Below are 24,934 nucleotides of genomic sequence, written 5' to 3'. Positions count from 1 at the left end.
ACAGAGAAATGCCCAAAGATGCAGAGGTCTCCTTCTCATGGCATGGAGTTCTCTAATCCCAAAATGTGAACAATCTTGTCAAGATGTTGTACGGGTGGTACAAGCAGGAGGTTAGGTGTGCATGATATAATGACCTTTGAGGGAACCTCCAGCCCTGACTATACCCGATTCCATAAATGATGAAGGGTAAGGGCTGGGGACTGCTGTAAAGAATGTGAAGGGTAGGATGGAATGGTCCTTGAGAATTTTCTGGAAAGTGGTATCACTGTCCCTGAGGTTTGGTGAGTGAGCAGGGAAAAGCTTGTAGGTCCTCAGAACCCTCACAGTGACCCAAAGGCGGCTCCAGCATCAGCACCACGTAGCTTCCCAGGGTCTGGCCTGTGCTAGGGCATCCTGTAAGGGCCCACAAACTGAAAATGCACGAATCCCCCTCTCTTCCTCCTTCTTTTTTCCTCCTTTGTCTCTCTCTTCCTCTCCTCCACCACTTGCTCTTTCTAAAAGTGTAGGTGCTCCAATGTCATTGACGATGTGGGAGCAAGAGAGCAAGGAGCGTGCCTTTCTATTTCAGAAAGGATAAAGTGAGGAAAAAAAGGATAAAGTGTAACCACACAGAAGAAGGTGGGGGAAGAAAACACGGATCACAGTTCTGAGGAAAAAGAACAGACATTCATATCAATAAAAGGTAGAGCCAGCATGTGTCACGTGCTGTGCAAATGAGTGTTGCATTCTCGAGCTCAGTCCCCACACTGGCACTGCGCATTAAGTACTGGGATTATCAGGTACAGTTGAGAGAACCATGAGGCAGGTGAGGGGATTTTGCCCAAGGCCGCCTCCCTAAGCAGCAGCACGGGTAAGACCTCCTGGTGCACGTGCTTAAGGCCTGCGATGACGCCAGTGCCTCCCCCGGCCAGGTCCTGGGACGTTCATGATCTCGTTAGCTCCCCCTACAACTGGCAGAGGTGGAGAGTGTCCCCCCATTTTACAGATGCGAAGACTAATACCGGAAGAGGTGCCCCCACTGTCCCCGAGTCACACAGTGAGCAAGTGGCACAGCCTGCCCTGGATGTACCTTCACGGCCCTGTGGAAGCCCTGACCTTCCCAAGGCCACCCAGCTGGCTCAGGGAGGAGCAAAGGCCGCAGGGCTGGGGAGTCAGCACCCAGAAGGGGACATGGGTGCACCCCGAGAGCACCTTGCCATCCCAGATGAACTACTCTCGTCAGCCTCGCCTTACGTCAGTTTAGCCTTCGGTAGTTCACGAGGAAATACGCCTTCCTTTAACTCCTTTCTTTCTCCAAAAGGCTCTGCGAAGTATACAGGGTAAGGCTTTGTAGTCCCCGTAGTCCCCGTGTGAGAGCTGATGCCCGGAGGACTGAACCCCTCCAAGGTCACGCAGCTGGTACAGACGGGGCGCAGACCCATGTAGTCAGAGGGCTCCCAGGGAAAGGTTCCCAGGTTGGGGGCAGGCGCCCGGGCCACAGCGGGCACGCTTCCCACCCCGCGAAGGGAGACACCTGAGCTAATTCCTCCAGGGGGTTGTGTGTGTTTTTTTAAAGATTTTATTTATTTATTCATGAGAGACACACACACAGAGGCAGAGACACAGGCAGAGGGAGAAGCAGGCTCCCTGCGGGGAACCCGATGCGGACTCGATCCTGGGGCTCCAGGATCATGCCCTGGGTTGAAGGCAGACGCTCAACTGCTGAGCCCCCCAGGCATCCCCAGGGGGTTGCTCATGATGCTCTTGCCTGTCTTACACCAGGAGACAGAGATGTCTAGGACTCAGAATAGTTTGGGATAAGCCTTCCAGCCAGCTGGGAATTATTTCAAACCTCCTCCTTCTATGGAGCCTAGAGTCCATCCTTGGAGCCGAGGTGGGCCCGTAGGGTCGAGGATGCTGAGGAGCAGTGATGTCCCACCTCGGAGATGTCCCGACTCTCCTCTGAACGCCTGGTGCTGCTGAGTCGTCCGGGGTCATTTTGGTGGTCCTCCCCCGCCTCCCCCCGACTGAACCAAGTACAGGGACCATGGGTATACTTAACCCAAATCTGTCTGTTTTAATCACTGTCCTCTGGACAGATAAAAGCTTTCCATAGGATTGCTCTCTCAAGCATTCCTCTGTGGCTTTGATACCAGCCATTAAACCCTGGAAGGGAAAACAAAACAAAACAAAACGGGACCAGCTCCAACCTTTAGCTTTTAACTTTCTTTTAGCCCCCCGAAAGAAACCGGACTGTTGACCTAATTCCCCCTTTTGGACCCCCATCCTCTCACCTCTGCTGGTATTTCTCTGGCAGATGTCCCACAGCGAGTGGACACCCTTGAGTTGGGAGGTCCTAAAACTGCTTCCCACCCCCACATCTGCCTCCATGACCGTCCATCTCTCCCAGCAGGAACTAAGGCTGGGGTGTCTGGAGGACCCGGGATCTCAGAGTCTCAGGGGGCTTCTATGGCCTCTGGTGTAAGCCTCCTACCTCATGGGGCAGGGTGTGAGGAGGCCCAGAGAGGGGGGCTGCTTTCGCAGCAACCCACGGCAGAGCAATGGCAGGTTGGGCCACAGGCATCTTCCACTGGGCTCAGAGTTATTCCCCCTGAAGGAAGGCATCCTGGAGGAGAGCTCTGGCTTTCCAGTTAGTCTGGTTGTGATTCCACTACTGGCTCGCTGGGATCCTCGTGGGGAAATCACGTAGCTTCTCTATGCTTCGCTGTCTCCTCTGGCAAAGGACTGTCGGGAGAGCCCACTTGGTGGGGTCATTATGAGCAGAAGGGGACCTTTGTGCCTAGCAGCAGAGGACCTGCTATACAGAGGCTTTCGGCAAATGCTTTCTATTATTATCATGATTTATTTGAAAATGCTGCTTTGTCACCAGCCGAAAGGACCCAGGTCGAGTATCGTTTCTCCTCCCATGTCTACTCAACCAGTGAGAGAAAACCAAATAATGGTATAAACTTGATGTGATTGTCATCCGTTGCCGATCGTCCTCCGTAGACAGTGATGGAAGTCAAGGGTTATCCGAGCTAATTTTGCGTTGACTCAAACCGTGCCGGGAAACCATCCTGGGGCGGGATGCACACGCACAGCGCGGAGACACAGCTGAGGGCCTCTTCATCCCTGAGGAACTGAACTTGAAATCAGGAGTCCTTAATTCCAGTCCCTGCACACACGGAGTGCTGTGTGTGACCTTCGGCAGGTGCCCTCGCCTCTCTGAGTCTCGGCTTCCTCGGCTGTACGTGGCACCTGTTATACAAGGGCTGCGTGAGCATAAGCCTGCACCCTGCTGAGACGCAGAAGCACCCCTCCCTGCGAGGGCGCTCCCTGCACGTGGCCGCGCAGCACCCATCCTGCCTCCTCCTGATACGCCTTGCTTTGCTCGCCTGGGGAATCGAGTGAATTGGGGCAACGTGTCGAGACCAGAGGAGGATCCCGAACGGGGCATGAGGCCGCGGAAGATGGGATGGATTTTAGAGACACTTCAGTGGGAGGGCTTGGAAACTGTGGAGTGGTGGTGGTGTAGTCGGCCACGGCTGCCCTAACAAAGTCCCACGGACCGGGCGGCTTAAACAACAGAAATTTGTTTTCTCACAGTTCTGGAAGCTTGGCATCTGAGAGCAAAGTGCCCGCAGTGCGGGTTTCTTTTGAGCCCTCTCTCCTTGGCTTGTCAGTGTCCCTGGTTTCCTTGTGTCTTCACGCGGTCCTCCCTCCGTGTGTCTGTGTCCCAGTCCTCTCTCCTAACAAGGACACCAGTCCTAGCCGGATGAGGGCCCGCCCCAAGGACCCCATTTTAGCTTGATCACCTCTGTATCAACCCTGCCTCCTGACAAGGCCACCTTCTGAGATACTAGGAAGTTAGGACTCCGACATAGGAATTTTGAGGGGATGCGATTCAGCCCCTAACAAACAGAAAGGAAGATTGGGAAGCATTCAAGGTGCAAGGTGACTGCACCCTTGGAGTTGGAGGGAGAACATTTCTGCCTAGACCCTGGACGTTGGAACAAACCCCGGTCAGAAACCAGCAGGTAGGGAAGTGGGTGGTAGAAGTCCAGGTGCTGGAGGACATGCCCTGGCAGGCACTCCAAACTCTGGATGGACAATGAGACCCAGGCACATCCTGGGTTCCAGGGAAGTGGGGTGAGCTAAGTAGGACAGATTAAGCCCCGGTAATAAAGAACCATTGATTCTTGCTCAGTGTTTTAGACCCAAGCAGAAGAATGACATGGAAAGTAGCCTCCTGGCTTGCAGTCCAATTCCACGTGCTTGTGTTGGCGCGATGGGACTTATAGAAATATTGTCGGAGGGGGCCGTGCCTCCAGACAGCCCCCTTGGCTCTTAATGCAGTGACGTGAGTAAGCACCTGGGCCTGAGAATCCCTACACGTGGACTCCAAGCTTTGTCGCCTTGGGTAAAACCTTTTCCCTCCATGAGCCTCAGCTTCCTCTGAAGAATGGGCAAAGCCGAGAGTTTTGTTGTGAAGGTTAAGCGGGAGAATTAATATAGAACACGTGGGACTTAGCAGGTTCTAAATAAAGGGTACTATGCTCTTGTAAAAGAGCACAGTGCTGGGGAAATGTCCCTCCTCCTTTTCCTTCCTTTATTTTTAATTTGCAATGACAAACTCTACGGAGCACCTGCAAAAGTACCAGGGTCTGTCCTGGATGCTGGGCACTTTGAAATGAACCAAACAGACACACAGATGGGAAACAGAGACACTGGATGAGTAATTACAGAAGTGGTGAGATCTCCGACAGGAAGGAACGTGATGGACGTGGGTGGGGGGGGGGGACTTGTCTGTCCCTGGAGTGGAACGGAGTGGTCGGATGGAGCTGCCCTGGGTTAGTGCCATCAGTGTGACCCCAAGAGGGGGACCCCAGGGCCCGGAGGACTCCTGGTGCAGCCCTGGCCGGGGTTTTGGGAGGCCCGTACGAGCCTTCTGCCTTTGGGCTAGACTCTTTTACGTCTGTTCTTCATCTCCAGGATGAGGGTCAGTGGGTAGATGAGGAGAAAAAGAGACAGTGAAGTAGGCAGCCAGCTTCCGGGGGGATCGAAAGCACTTTTCAAAGCAAGCCAAGCTAGCTGCAGGAAGATAAGGGCACGTTAGGAGGGCCGGCTGACCAGGGTCGAGTGACGGGTGATGGTCATGAGGCCCTGGGCAAGCTCCTTCCGGGTCTGGGGCTGGACCTCTCCATCCGTGCAGCGTGCCCTAGCCCCTCACAGGCTCCGCACACTTTCAGTGTCTGCTTCCATGCGCTTATAGCCTTGAGGCAGGCTTATGCTAATTAGATGTAGATTGTGTGCAGGATTGCCCCGTAGCCTTCATCTTGTCACATGGGGATGTGTCCCCTGGGATCAACTTCCAGCGCCACACAGATGGTGCCGACTTCAGCCCGCCTCCCTGTTCCCTTCACTATATCTCTATCTTCCTAGACAACCACGGGGAGGGGCCAGGTGTGGGGGGGTTCTCACGTGTCCCCCAGAGAACACCATCCTGTGTCCTCTGTGGACATCCACAGAGGAGAGGGGACCTAAGCACGCACGCGTTAGGATTGACACGGGGCGTCCAACATTCAAATCAACACCTATTTCGAGCTCCTTCTGCTTACAAGGAACCATTCTAGTAGTGAACAAAAGAGCTCTTAAATTGTAGGAGGGGAGGATCATTTAATCCAAACGTCTCCTCTTTCAGAGAAGGGAAATGAGGCCTGGCAGCATGAGGGGTGGTGTGACTTGTCCCAGGCAAGGTCATCCGGCAAGCCGAGCCCGGATCTCTGGTTCCAGATCCCTGGTTCTGGGCTGGTGGTACAGCCCCCTGGAATGTGACTGCCATGGATTAGGTTATTTTTGTACAGAAATAAGTCCCCATCACCATTATGCCTCCACCGCACCCCCATTGACGTTCAGTGATTCCTTTCACCACTTACACTCCAGATAAATATTTCCTTCTGAACTACTTTATAAAAAAAAAAAAAAAAGATTTTATTTACTTATTTGAGAGAGAGAGAGTGAGAGATCGGGTGTGAGCCAGGAGGAAGAAGCAGAGGGAGAGGGAGAAGTAGCCCCCCCATGGGCCAGCCAGGGAGCTCAATATGGGAACTCAATCCCAGGACCCCAGGATCATACCCTGAGCAAAAGGCAGACACTCAATCAGCTGAGCCACCCAAGTGCCCCTACTTCTGAATTCCTGAAGCCACTGCCTCAAGGTTCTCATTTCCCTTAATGCATTTCCTCTTGGTTCCTCTGAAAAGCCTCTCTTTGCCCTCCTTCTGTGCCTCTTGGGGCTAAGCCACCTCTTGGTCCCCTGCAGTATGTGGCAGACTGGCCTTTCTCTCTGCTCCTCTCTTCTCACTTGGCTGCAGACGGAGGTGGCTTGAGCCTGGGTCCCAAGCCCCAAGCCCCAGGAAGGTTCTGAGCGGAGGGCACCCTACAGATGTGTAAACATTTTACCTTGCTAACCCAGCCAGCAGCCTTCCAAAGGCAACAGGAAAACGCGGGACTGAGAGCCCCTGGCAAAATAGAAAGAAAACCTGCAGGGAGGGAGAGAGAGAGAGAGAAAGAGAGCGGGGAAAGGGGATTTTGTTTCACATGTTAATTTTCTCATTAGAAGAATTCTCTGTTTAAGAAGGAGGCTGCGCCGGGGAGCAAGAGAAGGTGAGCTCAGTGATGGGGTGGGGAGCACAAGCTTGACGGCTCCGGGGACTTTGGTCTCCTGACCCCCTGTAGCAAGCGGCAACTTGTAGATATGGGGTAACTCATTCCAAACGTGGAGCCAGAGCTCCGGCATTGGAGGGGGCAGTGGGGACGTAGCTTTACACGTGCAGCATCCTGACAGTAGCTAAGCAGACGGGATTTATGATTTCTAAGTAGGCTTTACTGGTGACTTCCAGGAGGACTTGTGCTTTTTTGAGCCGTTATCCTACCAGCTCTTGATGCATCAGTCAAGATGCCTCCAGGTGCCTTCTCTCTCTGGCATTTCTGTGTTTCATCTCTAGTCATTTTCTACTTGTCACTGACATCACTCCCAAACCCTCCAGCTTCTTAAAAATGAACTACCTGGACGGCTGCTGTAGAGCAAGGGTGGTGTATCCACTGTGTCTTTCAAGTATGACAGCCTGCTTCGGGAGAGATGTAGGCAAGAGGAGTAAGATCTGCGGGAGTGACGTGATTCTCCCCCAGATGTCCGGCCAGTAGTTGCTTTTATCAGAATTACCCCGAGTCCCAACATCGGGTTCTTCCTGTGGTTCTCAAAGCGCGCTCTCTCTTCTGACTCTCTGTGTTCTTTAGCGATGAAGACGTGACTTAGGGCCTTTGATTCTGTTTGTCCCATTTCCTTCTTCCACTCTATTTGGACTCCTCCTTGTGCTCCTTCGTGAGGCACTCACGGAGCATGCACTGTAGGCAAAGCGCGGTACAGATGACCGAGCCAGAGGCCTCACCCCTCAAGAAGCATCCCGTCTAGGGGGACTCCAAAACCCCAGAACCAATGTCTAGCTGCCTCAATGTAAAATGAGTTCAGAGGAGAGATGAGCATTCCTTACAGGGCCATCGCGGACAGCTTCTTGGTAGAGGTGGTTTCTGTCTTAGGCATGGGGAAACCCGGAACCACAGACAGGCAGACTTGGACGAGGCATGTGAGGGGGACCTCATTCAGTCCCCTCCCTTTCCAGGTAGAGAACCAGGAGGTACTCGGTGCTTCACCAGGTTGCCCGGCCTGTGAGAGCAGGTTGACTTTGCGAGGGGACCGCAGCTATTGCCGGAGGGTGTGGGAGGAGAGGTGTAGGCACACTTCGGTGCCAGGCCCAAACTGCCACGTCAGCTGCTAACAGAGCGATTCCCATGAGTTCTAAGGTCCCGGTACCCGCAAAGAAATAAGGACCGTGTGGGCTTCCTCTCCTGATGTTGCTGGAAGCTCTCTATGCTCCTTTGATGAATGCTGATGGCAGATGCACGCTCAGAGTTATGGTGACCGCAACAGGTCTCCAGCTCCGAGTAGGGACTGTCCTTCTAAAGGAGCATCTTGTGTTCGTTCTAATCTCCCTCTCTTTCTCCTCCCACCTGGCCTGGTACATCATCCTGCACTTAAAATACACTCTTAATTAGAAAGTCCTCTCCCCCATCCAACAGCCTGTCTGTGCCAAGGACACTGGGTATATTCCAGAAAGGCTGAGGAATGGGGGTTGTTGATTATAAAGATAATTCGATCCAGAGAGAATCTGCTAAGTGACTTTCTGGGGTTCTCAGAGTTTAAGTCTAGAGATGTCGGCCTTGGGACTTTCCCAGACACCCAGCGTGCGGCACCCCCAGGCAGTTGATGTGTTCTAGACCCCTGGTGGCTTTGATGGGGGAAAGGGTACCCGTACAGTTGGTGCACAAGGTAGCGAATCCCAGGGTCTGATGGATCGAGGATCCACTTACCAACCAGTTGACCATAAACCCATCCACCTCGTTGCTTCCTTTAAAATCCTTATCTTTTAACATCACTGGCTTAAGGGTGTTTCGTGGACTACATACATGTACGTGGAATCCATACACAGGCCTTAGCACAATGCTTGACCTGCCCTAGAGGCTTGGGGGATTTTACTTAATGAAGGAGTCCCCAACAGATTTTTTGTTTTGTTTTGTTTTTAATTTTAAGAGGATGCTTTTCATTTAATTCTTTTGTAAATATTAACATTAGTGTCAAGGGAAAAGCAAGCTGAATTGGGTCTCAGGACATTTGTCAGCGACTCTGTGTAACTTGACAAGCGCCTTTCGCTTTCTGGGTCTAAAATCGTTCACCTGTCAAGGGAAAAAGTTGGAAGTGGTGATCTTTAGAAGCCTTCCCAGCTCGGTATTGAGCATGTCTGCCTTTCTCTGAGGCCGAATTTCAGGGCTAGCCAGGACTCTTGGTAGAAGGTAGGAGCATTAGCTTTGTGGCCCTCGACCCTTGCTTCCCTGGACCCACTGTGCTGACAGTTCACCACCGTTGGCCATTTGGTGATTGCCAGTGGTGATGTGCACTCTGGTGATCGTAGTAGGGCCCTCCTGCTAAATGAGCGTCTTCTATTCATTATTACAGCCTGATTCTCCACTTGCCTCTTGTATCATCCCACACCTAAAACACCCTTTTGGGTTGGGTTGTTTTTTGTTTTTGTTTTTTAAGATTTATTTATTTATTTATTTATTTATTTATTTGAGAGAAAGAGAGCAAGTGCACATGCAAGTCAGGGGAAGGGCAGAGACAAAAATCCCAAGCAGACTCCTTGCTGAGGACAAAGCCTAACGTGGGGCTCCATCTTACCACCCATGAGATCATGGCCTGAGCTGAAGTCACGAGTCAGACGCTTAACCGACTGACCCCACCAGGTGCCCCTAAAATACCTTCTTCATAGGAAGTCCCCTTTCCCGTCTGACAGACTTGCTAAACCAAAGGTGTTCAGATTTCCGTTATTATTATTATTGTTGGTATTTCCTTTGGCTCAAGTACCCATTCCACAAACAGAAGCCTTTCTTTTATGTTCAGAACCAATAAAAGTGGTTATATTCAGAACCAATAAAAGTGGAACTACCTGGGCTAACATAGTGGCGAGAAGCCCCCAAGGCCAGCTCACCTGTCCTCTCTGTTCCTCTGGCCCTCACCTTGCCTTAAGGCTGGTCCCAGAGGCTTCAATAGGGATTGTCGGATCCTGCCGAGCATAGTTTGAAACCTGTGGGTGTGGGACATCCTAATAATCGGTTTTATCAGCAATAACTGACTGCCTTCCTTCCATCCTTTATTTATTCATCTTTCTCTCTTCGGGCCCCATAGGGCTATATGACAAATGTTCTTACACCTCGCGTGACCGAGGATGGGTCGTGGGAATTCACACCGTCAGTGACCAAGGCAACAGAGATCCACGCTACTTTTTCTCCCTGAAGACGGACCGGGCTCGGCAGGTGACCACCATCAATGCCCACCGCAGCTACCTCCCAGGCCAGTGGGTCCACCTCGCTGCCACCTACGACGGGCGGCTGATGAAGCTCTATGTCAATGGTGCCCAGGTGGCAACGTCCGGGGAGCAGGTGGGCGGCATATTCAGCCCATTGACCCAGAAGTGCAAAGTGCTCATGCTGGGAGGCAGCGCCCTGAATCAGAACTTCAGGGGCTACATCGAGCGCTTGAGCCTGTGGAAGGTGGCCAGGACTCAGCGGGAGGTGCTGTCGGACATGGAAAGCCACGGCCTCCACGCCCCTCTACCTCAGCTCCTCCTCCAGGAGAACTGGGACAATGTGAAGCGCACCTGGTCCCCCATGAAGGATGGCCACATGCCCCACGTGGAAGTCAGCGGGGCCCACGGCTTCCTGCTGGACACGAGCTTGGAGCCTCCCTTGTGCGGCCAGACGCTGTGTGACAACACGGAGGTCATCGCCAGCTACAACCAGCTGCCGCGCTTCCGGCGGCCCAAGGTGGTGCGCTACCGCGTGGTCAACCTCCGGGACGACGACCAGGGGAACCCGACGGTGAGCCGCCAGCAGATCGACTTCCAGCACCGGCAGCTGGCCGACGCCTTCAAGCACTACAACATCTCCTGGGAGCTGCAGGTGCTGGAGGTGAGCAACTCTTCCCTGCGCCGCCGCCTCGTCCTGGCCAACTGCGACATCAGCAAGATCGGGGACGAGAACTGTGACCACGAGTGCAACCACACGCTGACCGGCCACGACGGCGGGGACTGCCGCAACCTGCGCCACCCTGCCTTCGTGAAGAAGCAGCACAACGGGGTGTGCGACATGGATTGCAATTATGAACGGTTCAACTTCGACGGCGGAGAGTGCTGTAACCCCGAGATCACAGACGTCACCAAGACCTGCTTTGACCCCGACTCTCCGCACAGGTAAGACCCGCTGGGCCACCAGTGCCCAGCCGTGAGCCGAGGTCGTCCCCCTTGATGTTGCATGGGCCAGGGACCTGAGGCCCCTTGGGGTCCTGGAACTTTCTGGATTGCCCAGTCTGGACAGCGGCTTGGTGACCGAGGCCAGCCCCTTACTCAGTTCTCGTGGGGATGAAATGTGAGGGCAGCCCATCACCAGCCCTGCATCCCCCCGCCCGGGCTATGAGGAGAGCCAGCCCTGTCTTCTCAGAGGGCTCGGTGTCAACAGTGGGTGGTGGGAGCCACGTGTGGATAGCTGCCATAGTGTAGGTGGTCGGGGTGGGGGGTTCAGGGCGTTACCCAGGGCGTAGTCCCCAGCCACTTGTGAATGTTTAAATTAGGTGAGATTAAATAACTTTAAAATCTACGCTGAGTCACACAGGTCGTATTTCAGGTGCTCCACAGCCTCAAGGGCTCGTGGCTAGCATGCCCGACGGATGTGGAATACGCATCCCTGCACAGCCCCATTCCGTCACACAGCGTGCTGGTAAAGCTGGGGCCAGCTGGGTCACACCGCTGGGTGCAGGTCCCAGCCGTGCTGTTGCCCCACGTCCTGGCCTCTCCGAAGCCGTGTCTTCCTCCGTAAAGTGGGAAGGGTAACAGCACCTGCTTTGTGAAGCTGCTCTGGGGATCGAGAAGCAGGGTCCCTCTTGCAGTGGCCAGCGGGCCATTAGGTCTCAGGAAGCCTTTAGGTCATTACTGGTGTCAGGAAGGTGGCGTGGGCTGCATTAAGGAGGCACCGCGGGGGCTCCAAGAGGAAAACACTGACGTGCAGCTCACGTGTCTCCAGAAAAGTTTAGGCACCACTTGGACATCCGAGATTGGGTTGAGGGAGAGAGGAGGGAAGTCAAGGCAGAGGGACTTTACTGCCCAGATGAGGGCAGAAAGGAGAAGCTTCTGGAATGCTTCCCTTAGCCTCTGCTCAGGGAGGTGCTCCAGCGGCACCTCCAAAGAAGAGCCCAAAGGTGAACCCGTGGGTGATCTCTACTCTGTACGGGGCTCGGAGGGCTAGTTCCAGGCCAGAGAGGCAGGCAGCATCCACTTCCCTGATTTCCAGCTTCGTGCTGAACTTTTCCATTCTGTCCAGTACACAGGACCCTGGACTTGCTGATAGCTCGAGCGCATTTGCCGACCTCTGCAGGTTTTCTGCTGACTCCTCTCTTTATGTCTCTCTCAAAAGAGCAAGGGCCTCCCATGCACAGACAAAATACCTATGTGCAAAGGAATGACGATGCTGGCAGGAGAGTGTCGTGCCTGGCGGCAGGCCAGAGTGCACGTCAGCTCAGCCGGCTGGCACCAGGCGCGCCCTGGACTCTCACCTTGGTTCAGAGGCACGAGTGGCCCGAGCGGGAAGTAGCCTTGCTGTGTGGCCGGTTCCCTCCAGGTCACAGAGCGCTTTCATCTCTACTCTCATGTGGGCTTGGGCAGAATTTGGTAAGGAAGGCAAGGCAGAGGTTGGTATTTGCATTTGACTGACAGGGAGCTAGAGGACCTCAGCGCGTGAAATGACCCGGCCAAGGTCACGGGTCGGGAGAGTCATTCAGCTAAGTCACAGATGCACGGCTCCGAGGATGGCGAGGTGTGTGCTCTGCTGAGCTGAACGGCCAGGAGTGACCTATGTGCCCAAGCACAGAGGGAACAGTGGAGGGTAAGGGCCATGGACCGCTACAAGTCCCTCACCCGTTTGTACTTTCATTTGCCCCTCCATCCCTTCTTTCGTCCGTCCATCCATCCATCCATCCACCCATCCATCCATTCATACAGCAACTACAGCAACTGTGTATTCAGCACCTACCAAGAGCCAGGAGGGTGGGTACCCTGAGCCCCCTTGTGCCAAAGGAAGCCCAGGATTCAGGATGACAGAGGGATTTAGCCAAGGTCGCTGAGTTAAACTGGAGAGCTTGGATTCGAACCCAGGTCTGTTGACTCTGAAGCTTCCCCGAAGGGAGGTGTTTTTCAGTCTGAGAAGCAGTAAGAGGCAGAATTGAAGGGCAGGTGTGGTGGGCAGGGTGGCTTCCCCAAAGCCTTGGGAGAAAGCGGCAGGGTTGGTGGGGTCAGGAGCAGGGGCAGCCGGCCGTGGTGGCAGGAGTGCGGCCTGGTGCGGAGGGGCCCAGGGGCCCAGGGCCCAGACACCTCATCGCCGGCCTCCAGCGGCCTCCTCTTCCCTAAGGCACCGGAGGGCCTGCCACGATGTGTGTGAGCAGCCGTGTGCTGCTGGTTTGCGGCTGGGACACTCAGGTGCCCCAGGGGAGCCCGTCAGGCCCCCGGCGGGGCTGGGGGTGACGGGGCTGGGGGTGACGGCTCTCCTGTGTGCAGAGAAAAACCAGTTTACAGAGAAATACTTGCTTTGTAACCTTCAGAAGAGGGAGGGCGGGAGGGCGGGAGGGCAGGAAGGAGGAAGAAAGCGCGGAGGGCGGGAGGGAGACAGGCACCTTCAGTAGAAGCAGTGAGCATGTGATTGATACTATCCAGGTGATTTTTAATAAAGAGCTGAACTTAATTCTCATCAGGGTCTTCCCTCGCCTCCCCCTTCTCTCTTTTTCTTTCTTAACGGGTGAGCACGATGAAACTACTTCATGCTTCTCAGTCTGTGGTGGGGACCGACCTTGTTTTGCTTTGCTTTTTCCTCCCCTCTATGGCGAACAGCAAAAGTGAATTTAAGATGAAACACCATAGGACGATCCCATCGTCCGAGTTCTTTTTTTTAATATATATATAAATTTATTTTTTATTGGTGTTCAATTTGCCAACATATAGAATAACACCCAGTGCTCATCCCGTCAAGTGCCCCCCTCAGTGCCCGTCACCCAGTCACCCCCACCCTCCACCCTCCTCCCCTTCCACCACCCCTAGTTCGTTTCCCAGAGTTAGGAGTCTCTCATGTTCTGTCTCCCAATCTGATATTTCCGACTCATTTTTTCTCCATTGTCTGAGTTCTTGAGACGTTTCCCAAGGCCTGCTCTCCTCCGCCGTCCGCGGTGTGCCACAGGGTAGGGGGCAGTTCCTTCTGACAACTGATACAGCAGTTCCCTTGAGTAAAATAAGATTCCCCAGTAATGCAGCCGGGCACCTCGGGGAACTCTTGGCAGAGAAATAGCATTTCCTCTAACCCATTTAGGCTCCTTTAGGTGATGGTCCTTGGGTCCCCGGGCCCATATTCCCAGGGGTTCATGTGGTGTCAGAGAGCACCTAATCCTGGCAGAGGGCTGCAGAGGACGTTGAGATTTTGCCAAATGTCAGACCTAGAAACATCCTCAGAGACCATTGGTCCCAACCCCTGTGTAGATGGAAACTGAGGCCAAAACTCACACTGTCCATTAGTGGTCAAACTAGGGTACAGGTTGCTCTGGTCATCTGCTGTGGCACAGCGGTCCACACTGCCCTGACATCCTGGACAACCACAAGTACCTGGCCCCGTGTGTTCTGTCCTCACTTTCCCAACCATCCTCCAAGAGCTTGGGATTATGAAGTGCTTGAAGGAGTGAGTTTGGAAGAGAATCAGATAATGGCCTCAGGGTTCCATGAACCCCTGTAGGACGATTCGAGCTACACCAGCAGCTAGTTTTCCTTATTAAGAGGCCATAATAGGAACAGTCAGTTGAAGCTATGCACAAAGAGAGGGACTGGGCAGTGAGGGGCCTGGAGTGTGTCTCATAGTCACTTGGACATGTTTGGCCAAGATGAGAAAATTCTCCTGGGGCCTTGGCGATATAGGGCCATGACAGCCACACGTCAAGTCTCCAAAGGCCTGTCCTGTGGGAGAGGCCTTTCTCTGTATGGTTTCTGAGCCCTGGCTAGGACTGGGGAGTTGTAATTACAGGAGGCAGCTTGGAGCTAAGTAACAGATCATGTCATCGCCCCCCCCACCCCCCCGCCCCAGAATGGTCCTCCCAGGCAGTGCTTCTCTGCAGGTGAGTGAGCACCCCGCCACCTGAGGCATGCACAGCGAGCATTATGGCAATGCTGCAGAAAGTAGCCTTGGTGGTCCTGGGGTTGAGCACAGCACAGCCCGACTTTTTGCTGGTATCTTACTGCAGTCCTGTTAATGGAACCACATGGTAACATTTGGTCACAGACGTTTATTAGGTAGTGTACCCCTGCCAGGCCCTCTGTTCCTGGTTGGGGATGCTGCACTGAGTGGGATGCATTCCTCACCAGTAAGGGGCTTCCACTTTGGTGGGGGAATCATATTCACACATAAGAAACTCTAATCCATGACACAGTGGGGCAGGAGCTCTGTAAGGTGGAGATCTGCGCTAAGGGAACGAGGTGGGTTGGCTGGCGGAGACATGCTTTGAGAGACAGCTGTGGATGGGCAACACGTCCAGAGGTAGGGATGCAGCCTGCATGGGCCAGGCCCTGGCAGGAACCAGGCGATACATTCAAACAGAACAATTAAGGAGAGAAGAAGGGGGCAGCTCCTCTGAAGGAGGCTGTCTACAGTAGGGTCGGTGGGGTTTAGGACCATCACCGAGGCCAGAGTCAGCAACAGAGCGGAGTCATTCCCACCCTTGGCCTGGATGGGCAAGCAGAGAGAGTGGTTTGGGGACCTTGGAGAGTGAGTGTGTGCAGAGGACTCCTAGGCAGCCGCGGTGACTCTCTGTAAAGAGGGGTAGTCAACCCATCAGAGCCCCCAGGCCAGAAGGGAGCCAAGAGAGTAAATTCCACAGCGTCATTCTCTCCTGCCTTCCCGTCTTCTGCCGGTGATTCCCATGGGGGACCCAAGGTAGAAGTCGCAGGGCAAAGGAACCCGTAGATGCCCCCCAAAGAGGCCGGCCTCCAAGGGCACAGAATGGGATGGAGAGGGGTGGACAGTGGGTGTGCATGAGAAAACAGGGAGTCGAGAACATAGAGAACGACAGCCCATGCAGAGGGTGCAGGATGAGCAGGGGGACCGTCCAGGATGGCTAGGACGCAGGCCGGGAGCAGAGGAAGGGCCGCTGCCTTACCTCATGGCAAACTAGCATCAGGCTAAATTCTTCCTTCCTGCCTCTCTCCCTTTCTTCATTTCCTTCCTCCCTTCCCTCCCTCCGCTTCCCTTCCCTTATTTCTCTCCCGCCCTTCCTTCTTTCCTTTCCTCCCCCAGTAAATGTTTGTGGAATGGTCCCTCTGTGCCAGCCCAGACCCTGCCCTTTGGAGCTCACCATCTAGTGGAAAAGACAGACGAGCGAGCGCGCCATTGTAATCACGGCTGTGACGGAAGGAGCCCCTCTGTCAGCCAGGAGGAGCCGTCTGTGTGAGAGGAAAAGGTTTTCTATCAGACTGGCCATTTAGAAAAAAAAAAAAAAAAAGACATTCCAATGAACTTGGCCATTCTCTCCGGCCGTGGAGACGAGCCAGGTGGGCAGAACTTCATCTGCTGCCACTGGGATGTCTACTAACAAGTTAGACTGCGCTCCGCATGCCTTATTATGGATAAAAGGGAAAACCTGGGTATTAAGGGAAACCCCGAGTATCAGGAACCCCAGAGGCAATCGACAGCCTGGGCTGCAGGCACTCCACTGCGAGAGCATCTTTCAACAAACCCAGTAAGCTCCTGTTTGCATCCCCGAAACTGCAGGCTGTGGCACAGTTAGGTGAACCTGACCTTTGCCCATCAATAGCTGCTTATATACAATAGGACAGACAGAGAGGACTTCCCTTGTGGACTGTCAGCTGATAGGGAAACATTTTCTTTGTCTTCCTTTATTATTATTTTTAATGGAACAAGGGCATTCCCCTGGGGCCATGTTATTTTTTTTGGACCTGAGCTGACATTGCTGGAAGTCTTTGGAAAGGACTGCAGTAAGCCATGAGACAGACTCCTCGACCCCTCTGCTGGCTCTGTGGATCTCCTCCGTGTCCTCCCTCGCCCCTTGTCAGAGACCATTAGATGGTTCCCCTTGACATGTTGGGGTCTCTTCTTCCCTGGGATGACCTCATGAAACATATACTTCCTTCGCCCAAGTTCTCCCCAAATCTGGAAGAGTTGCATGGAATCTGGGACTCTCTGAGCTGAGAGGAACAGCGGCAGGGTCTGGCCCTCTCTGGCTGTAGATGAGGAGGCTGAGCTCCCCAGAGGGGCGAGCACTGACCCAGGCCTCCCAGCGAGAGTGAGGCCAAGCTGAGAGCAAGACCCAGGATCTCATCTCCTAATCCCAAGGCATTTCTACTCTCCTCCATTGCCACGGGCTCTTAGAAGCTGGGGATTAGAAACTTGGAGAAGTTCTGTGTCCTATGGTCATGTTCTTGCCCATCATCCATATTTTATTAAGACGCTTTAGTACCGAGGGCACTGTGGTAAGTGCCCTAGGGATCCAACATGCAATCTGTGTCCTGAAGGTGCTTATATTCTGTGGTTTGATGGTATTTTGTTACAGTCGTTCAAGAGATGGCGAGAGGGCGGATGATTAATCTCCCAGGGAACCACACAGACGATAAGGCTTGCATGAGCTCTGAGAAAAAGGCAGGGTCCCTGTGGTTTGAGGGGAAGTCAGGAAAGGTTTTTCTGACTTGGAGGAGGTATACAAACGGACCGCCAGGTTGAACAGGCTTTGTCAGGACAAAAAAGAACCAAGAGGTTGAGGTGGGAAAGTGATGGGAGGGTTCAAGGAAGAGGTGGGTCTACTTGGGACTTCCCGCAGTTCCATGCCATGATTTGTTCTTTTGGCCGTGGAGCCCTGATAATCAGACCGACACAGAATGAAGGAGGGGTCAGGGCAAAATGATGCTCCTAGCCTCGGCTCACCACGTTGTAGCTATCCAGTCTTGGGCAAGTCTCATAATCTCCTTGAGCCTCCATTTCCACATCTAGGGAAAGGGAATAATAATAATATCTGACCGCCTGGATCACGTGATCGCCTTGAGGGTCACATAAAATAATATCCCGGCAAGAGTTCTGGGAAGAGTTAACCAGCACACAGATGAAAGAGGGCTTTGTTATTTGTTCAGGAACTTTGTTCATTCTTTTCCAGTAATCGTGTAAGAGAAATTGCTTGGAATTTTATAATCAGAATATCAGAGTTTATTTAATGTGACTAATATTCATTAAAGCAATAACAGGAGTCAGGCCTGGTATAGTGGAAAAGTGGTATGTGTTGGAGACTGACCAGGGTTTGTATCCTGGTTCCACTCTTCATTAGCTGTCTGACCTTGGCTCGTTTCTCAATAAGAGTTGCTGGTTTCTCATCTGTAAAAATTGGGTGAGGACCGCTCTCCGACAGCATGTGGGGAAACTCACGTGGAGTCATCCGTGTAAAACGCCTGGCCACGGTGTGTGGCACGTAGTAGGTGCAGTCTTCTCCCCTCCTGAGTGCACACATGGGCTCCTCAAGCATTGTTTTATGGAGACTGCCTTTCTGCAGACCTGTAAAAGAAAAAAAAAAAAAAAAGGCCTGGTTGAAACTGCAGGACACACATTGAGGTCATTTGCACAGATTACTTTCATTCTTAAGATACTGACTTTTTGGGATTTTTTTTTTTTTTAGGACTGGCCACAGAATTGGTAGTTTTAAATAAAGACCATATACCGCATCAAATTCATTGAACTTGCACACTAGTTTATTTTTTTAGATGACCCCAATGTCTAACTGTGTTAGAGGACATATTTCTGCATGAAATGATCCCAGGCAGTGTTGGCATTGGTCACCGTGGGTGAAGTTCCAAATTGATTGAAGCTCCTAGATTTTTCAACCACCTCCAGCCCACATGCCTGCTTGGGTGTGGATGCACAAACACCCCTATCCAGGCCATGTGCAGCAGGGTCCCATTTTTTCTGCTTCAATCTGGGTTGCCTTCGTGCTCTTCATCTAAACAAAGTCCACCTTTACTCAGAGGTCCCCTCTGTGACTCTGCACAAGTGACTTTGGCCCTGGAGAGCCTGACAGAGAGGTGAGTGGCGTGAGGAGGACCACTTGGGGCCTCTCCACGTGATGCTAAGAAGGAGCTCAAAACTGGGACCTGTGAGAAGCCACGGAGCATCAGTGTAATCTCACCAATAAATGAGAACATGAATTTTGGAGACCAACCATACTTGAGATCAAGCCACTTAACATTTCTTTTTTTTTTTTAAGATTTTATTTATTTATTCATGAGGCAGAGAGAGAGAGAGAGAGAGAGAGAGAGAGAGAGAGAGGCAGAGACACAGGCAGAGGGAGAAGCAGGCTCCATGCAGGAAGCCCGATGTGGGACTCGATCCTGGAACTCCAGGATCACACCCTGAGCTGAAGGCAGATGCTCAACCACTGAGCCACCCAGGTGCCCCAACATTTCTGTGACCTTGGACAAGTCTCTCACTTTATCAAAGACTCAGATGCCTCCTCCGTAAAATCGGGGATGAGTACACGGCCTAGTGCTTCGAGGATTCAGTGAAATGATACAGGGGTCAGCCCTTGAGAACAGCGCCCACCACTTAGCGAGCACCCAAAATAACAGTGGTGGTTGTTTGGGGATTTTCCGTCCCTGGGAAATCTTCTGAGCTCTTACATACATCCTCCCTAATTCCCAGCCCCCTCTGGATCCTGAGCCCCCTCCCTGGAACCTTCAGGCTGGAGTGGGGGTTGGAGACAAGCTCATCCCTCTCTTCCACCAAAGGCCCTTTTATTTGGGCTCCTGGAGGTTCCATTTTCGAAAGATGGTCTTTCCTCCAAAAGCCCCGCACAGACCAGTTGTCCCGAGCGGCACACGGCAGTAAGTTTGCACCTCCCCAGTGTAAAGCAAAGGCATGCCTGGGATCCCAGGATGGGGCTGGCTGGGTAGCTCTCACCCATCCCAGGGAAGGAGCTGGAAGCCAGGTGGGCACCCCAAAGGCGCCCAGGACCCCAGTGAGCCTTGTAAAAGGCAGCACAGGGCGCCTGCTGGCCTGCAGCTCTTCCCGCAGCAGCATCTGCGTCTCTGAGCCTACAGGCAGGAGATGCTCCCTGTCTCGCCCCTTCCTGGGTGTGCATTTCCATTTCAAGCTCCCCGGGTGCGCCGGAGAGCTTGGTGCCCCCTTGAGGGCCCCGGCGGGAGGCAGTTGGGGTTTTTACACCCCGGGTCTCGCATAATCAGCACTTTCTCCATCCCCTGGTGACACTGACCACTCATGACAGCCTCGGCCCAGCCAGACGCCCTTCCAGGGTGGGAAACAAAGCGGCGGGAGTGTGGCACGGACTGACCCTGGGACGCTTGGCCTTAGTGAGACTCGTGTCCCTGACCTGATCTCGGCTCAGCTTGCACCTGCACACTCACAGCTGGGCTGATTTCCTGCCTCCTGCGTGGGGACCACGACACCCCTGCTCTCACTTTCTGGCGACACAAAACTAGTGTGTGAAGGGCACTTGCTCACGGGTTTGTTTGGCAAAGTCCAACAGGTTCCCATTTCCCCAGTTTCTTTGTCTTATTTTGTTTTCAGAGCCTCCCCCCCCCCCCCCCCCCCGGTTCTTGTCTCTTCTCTCTGGGCCTTCCTGTCTTTCTCCCTTCTGTGTTCTAAGTTGTTTGGGGGGATCTGGTGGTGAAGGGCGGAGGGCGAGGAGGTTACAGTCTTCATTTCAGGTTCTGACATTTGTGATTCCAGCCTTTCTTGAGTTCAGACAGCACAGCCCTCCAGCCTTGAGCTTGAACCCTGACTCCCAAACTCTTTGTATGGACACAGAAGGCAACAGCAGGTGACTGGAATGACACACACGCACAGACTACCTCAGGCTCTTACGGGGGTAGGAGAGGGACATGAGACAGAGAGAGGGCTCTTTCCCAGGAGGATTCATGGTAGAAAAACACAGTTTGCCCTGTGGCTTGGCAAAGCATGAGGAAGGAAGTGACTATCTATTTCCAGTAACTTCTTAGCCAACATGGAGTAGGCCACTTTTTTTTATCTTAAATTCTTCATCTGTAAAATGGGAGGATTTGGGTGGCTTATTTTTAAGATCTATAACTATTCATACATTTTTCAAATCAGATGTGGGAATCCCAGTTTGTAGGCCTGTGGGGATTGCAACTAGACTACAAATGGGGAGCTTGATATTGGGCAGGTAAGAGCAACGCCGTATGTTGACTCTGGGGACATCCAGGGAAATATGAGACCATGCCCCTGCCTTCAAAGTGTTTACCAGCCCCTTTGACCAACTGAGTCTGATGTGTTCAGCGTAGCAGTGGAGCAACAATTATACTGGAAAGGATCTGACAACTGGAAAGGATCTGACTCCCAATACTCAAGTCTCTGCAGCAGCCTGCTGGCGGCACCCTACCTTGGGCAGTCTACGCGTCTGCCATTCTGTTTTCCCGTAGGCCCTGAATGTGGTGTCCTCTTTCCAAAATTCCATTTGAATTTAATTCTGCTTTTGGTAGCGTGACATACGATCTCGTGCTATTCAGCATTATTTCCCCATACTTAAGAACTTTTTGATCGTCACATGACCGTTTGAGAGCTATCTGTTTTTAACCCTCGTGGGGACCCAGATTTGGAGATATTATTAGACTCGTTCAAGCCATCCAGAGAGATCTCCATCTACTGTAATAACCGTGCTGTTGTGTCTCTACACGATTCTGCTATTTGCCTGCAGTCGGGTGATTTGTACGGGGCCACAGCTCAGGCCAAAATCTAGAAGTTGCCATATTGACACACGTTGGTGATGATGTAATTCTCGCTCTATCCTTCTCAAATGCAATATTGTTCAGCCAGTCGTCATATAAGTTATATGGCTCCAAATTAGAGCCAAACTACACAGTCTACTGAAATGCCGCCTGTACCCAGAACGTGGTGTCTCCTACAACTTATGAAAAGGGTTGATTTGGCTTTATTTCATTGTGCTTCAAGTGGACGACAAACCACAGGGCAGCTGGTGAGCTGTGTATACTCTGCTTAATGTGGTCAGTTCTATTATTTATCAATTGTGGTTTTGATCCTCTACAAAGAAAGGGAGGTGGTGGGAAGAGCTAGCTTGTGGGCCCTGGAATTCCGCACTTGTGTTGTGAAAACAGTACTTTGACGTGGGATGGTCACATTACTGTTCTGGTGCCTTTGAACACACCATCGTACTTTGTTATTTCCCCTTACTTATCAGGGTATTCTTCATGCTTCATGGCTTCCCGAAAATAATGAAACTCTGAGAATATGGGGCTATTGGAGCAGAGATTATAGGACCCCAAGAAAAGATCTTAGGAAAGTGACTATTTCAGTGTGTGTGTGTGTGTGTGTGTGGTGTGGTGTGTGCATACCTGTGATGTGCAGGCACGGTGCTAGGTGCTGGGGGTACAGCAACGAATATTTCATGAGATAGGTGTGATCCTGCACTCACGGAATTTCCTGCAGGTAGGTAAGTGGCTAGTTGGATAAATGCTTTATAGAGAAGTCCAAGGTCTGAGGGAACGCAGAGGATGGGTACTTGACTCATCAGGGGTCAGAGTCACTTCTAGCCTGAGTCATGCTAACCAAGTGAGCATAGCTGAGCTCTCCAGAAACCAGGTGTTCTGACTCTTTGCCTTCTGCCCCAACAGTTTCTGAAACCCATTTTCAAAAAGGCAAGTGAAAAAAATAGGAGCTGAGTGGATCCTAGTGAAAAGGTGCTCATTTATAACTAGTGTCCTCTCTTTTGAGATTACCGTGTTCTTTCCTTAGGAGGACTACTCAGTACCCTTTATTTTATTATGTGAAGGACATCTTAAATGGTGTGTGAAGGAAGAGGGGGCTCATCTTCACATGCTTTATTTCTTGGTCAAAATGTGAAATCTCTACTTCCTCCTCAGTATTTTATTTTTAATGATCCAGAGCTCCGAGAACCTCTCCACTGGCCCACCTACTTCTGAATCAGCATTTTCTCCTCCATCCAAATCCTCAGGATTCTTGATCCCACTCATCCTTGGGTCTCTTCCTGATCCTGTTGTGTGGAAAGCTGCAGACCAGTGACTTTCCTGAGAGTTGACTTTCCATGTGACTCCTCAGAGGGAGCACTCCCAGGGAACCAGCTCTCCTGCTGGGCCTACAGTTTGGGGCAGCGATACGAAGGACTTTGAAGTATGGAATCTAAGCCTGATCAATGAGAAATACTCCAGCGGACCACATCAGAACCCAGACCTATTGTTTCACCTCCTCTTGCTCCCACCCCCACCCAGCATCACATTGTTCCCCATATATAAATACCTGTCCTTCCTAGATAGTGTCAGACCCACCTGCTTTTCTTTAAGCCACTGCCAGGGCCCTCTCCAGTGCCATCTGTCCTCTCGTCTATCCAGCAGGCCTCTGTGATAATGCATATCATAAGAGAAGATAAGGCATTAATGATTAGGGATGTGGTGTGCAGTACAGATGAGCAGCCATATCCGCCTCCCACACCTGTAACCAGGTAGGGGGACCTTGGGGAAATGGCATCACCTCACTGAGTCTCAGTTTCTTCCCCTATAAGCTGAGGATGCTCATACTTAACGCATAGGGTTCTTGTAAAGCTTCGAGAAATAATTTTGAAAAGTTTTTCAGTGGTGCCGGTGTGTAGTAAACGCCCCCAAATGGCAGGTTTTATTAGTATTATTGCATTATGTTGTGATCATCTGATTATTTGTCTCACTTCCTTCATAAAACTGCTAACCCTTTGAGAGTGAAGATTGTTTCTCTTCCATATTAGTATGCCCAGTTTCTAGCTTAGGGCATGGTTATAATAGAATCTCTGTAAGTATTGGTGAACAAAGGAGGAACACACTGAATGAATGATTTGCAGAGAGGAGGGAAGAGAGGAAAATGAAGGCAGGGAGGGAAGGAGGAGGAGGGGAGGTAATGAGAGAGTGACTTATTCAATAAATGAATGAAAGAATGATCGATTTTTCAATTGCTCTTTGATTGGTGCCATTACATTTTTCTTAGACCATGTGTCAAGCTGCTATACAAGAGCTGTGATTTTGGAAACCGATCATTCAGGATTCTGAGAATTTAATAAACTCTCCAAGCACTTTATTTTTTCTGTGCCTCCTCTTACAAGAGAGGCAGATTTAGACATTTCTGACAATGAAACTAAGCAAGAGAATAAAGTCCAGATCATTGGGACCCTTGGGATGAAAACACAGAATCCAGGGTTCAGAACTGGCCACGGCTTGGAGAACGCTTGGTAATTGCGACAAGGATATGGATGCAATAAACATTCTGAGGTTTATCTTGCTTTAATGACTTGCCTTGAGTGGCTTTGATCTTTATATTTGATAATCACTTTCAAATGGTCTGGTGTGTTCTGAAATTGGAGTCGTGGTTCGGGGACTTGAGATCCTCCTCGGGAATGACAGGCTGCGATCAGAATATGGAAATAGGCAGTGCTAAGGGACTTGCTCTGTGAGTTGTAGAAACAGGTCAAGCACCTGTGGAGGAGATAAGCATCCCGGGCCAGTGATGGGAGCAGGGTGCCCTGGTGGGAGAAAGACGGCAGGCATTGGGAGCTAAGGGAGCTAAGGCTAGTTCCCTCCAGCTGCATGAGCAAGCTAATAAGAGAATTGTGCCTCCTGGGCCCCATTCATGAGTTGGGCACACCTCTTGATGTTAACCTCCTTGAATTTTTATATTCCCCTGCCTAGATTGAATTCTATAATCCCCATTTTACAGGTGAAGATATTGAGGTTCAGAGAGGTTGAGTCCCTTCCCTAATAAGGTCACAGGCATATCTCTTGGCAGAAGAGGAAGGATTTGAACCCTAGACTGTCTCTCTCTTAAGATGAGGCTTTTTTTTAAAAAAAAAAAAAAGATCATAAAGCTCGTGATTACAACAATGAAGTATCCCTTGGTGAGGCAATGCCGGAAAAAAATGGTGAATACAAAAATGTGTGCCATAAAACTTGATGTACTTGTGCCCCCATTTTCATATCATTGATTGAAGACTAGACCCCATTCCAGAACAATCCTATCTAGAACTAGATCCAAAGATATTTAATGATGAAAGTAAGTAGCAGAGTCTTACTCTATACAACCATCTTCCATATGATTATGAGTAGAATACAGCTCTAAGGCACTCTATTTAATAAATGTGATGCTGAATTTTTTAATTGCCCCTAAAAAAAAAAAAAAAAAAGATGTGCTTGTTTCTATGACACTCGGATGCTTTTCCTTTAATGTAAAAGAGCTGTCCCCA

General features: G+C 51.6%; 1 protein-coding gene across 1 annotated transcript in view; it reads left to right on the top strand.

Annotated features, from left to right (window-relative positions):
- The window catches only part of PAPPA (pappalysin 1), a 235,756-nt gene that overhangs the window by 22,125 nt on the left and 188,697 nt on the right, over positions 1-24,934 (top strand). Inside the window, exon 2 of the mRNA XM_072727537.1 lies at positions 9,779-10,841. Coding sequence (XP_072583638.1) covers positions 9,779-10,841 — 1,063 coding nt within the window. The remainder of the gene's footprint in view (positions 1-9,778; positions 10,842-24,934) is intronic.

Source organism: Vulpes vulpes, chromosome 12, assembly GCF_048418805.1.
Source record: "Vulpes vulpes isolate BD-2025 chromosome 12, VulVul3, whole genome shotgun sequence".
NCBI lineage: Eukaryota > Metazoa > Chordata > Mammalia > Carnivora > Canidae > Vulpes > Vulpes vulpes.
The sequence above is the reverse complement of the archived record's forward strand: the minus strand, read 5'-3'. Positions and strand labels throughout refer to the sequence as shown.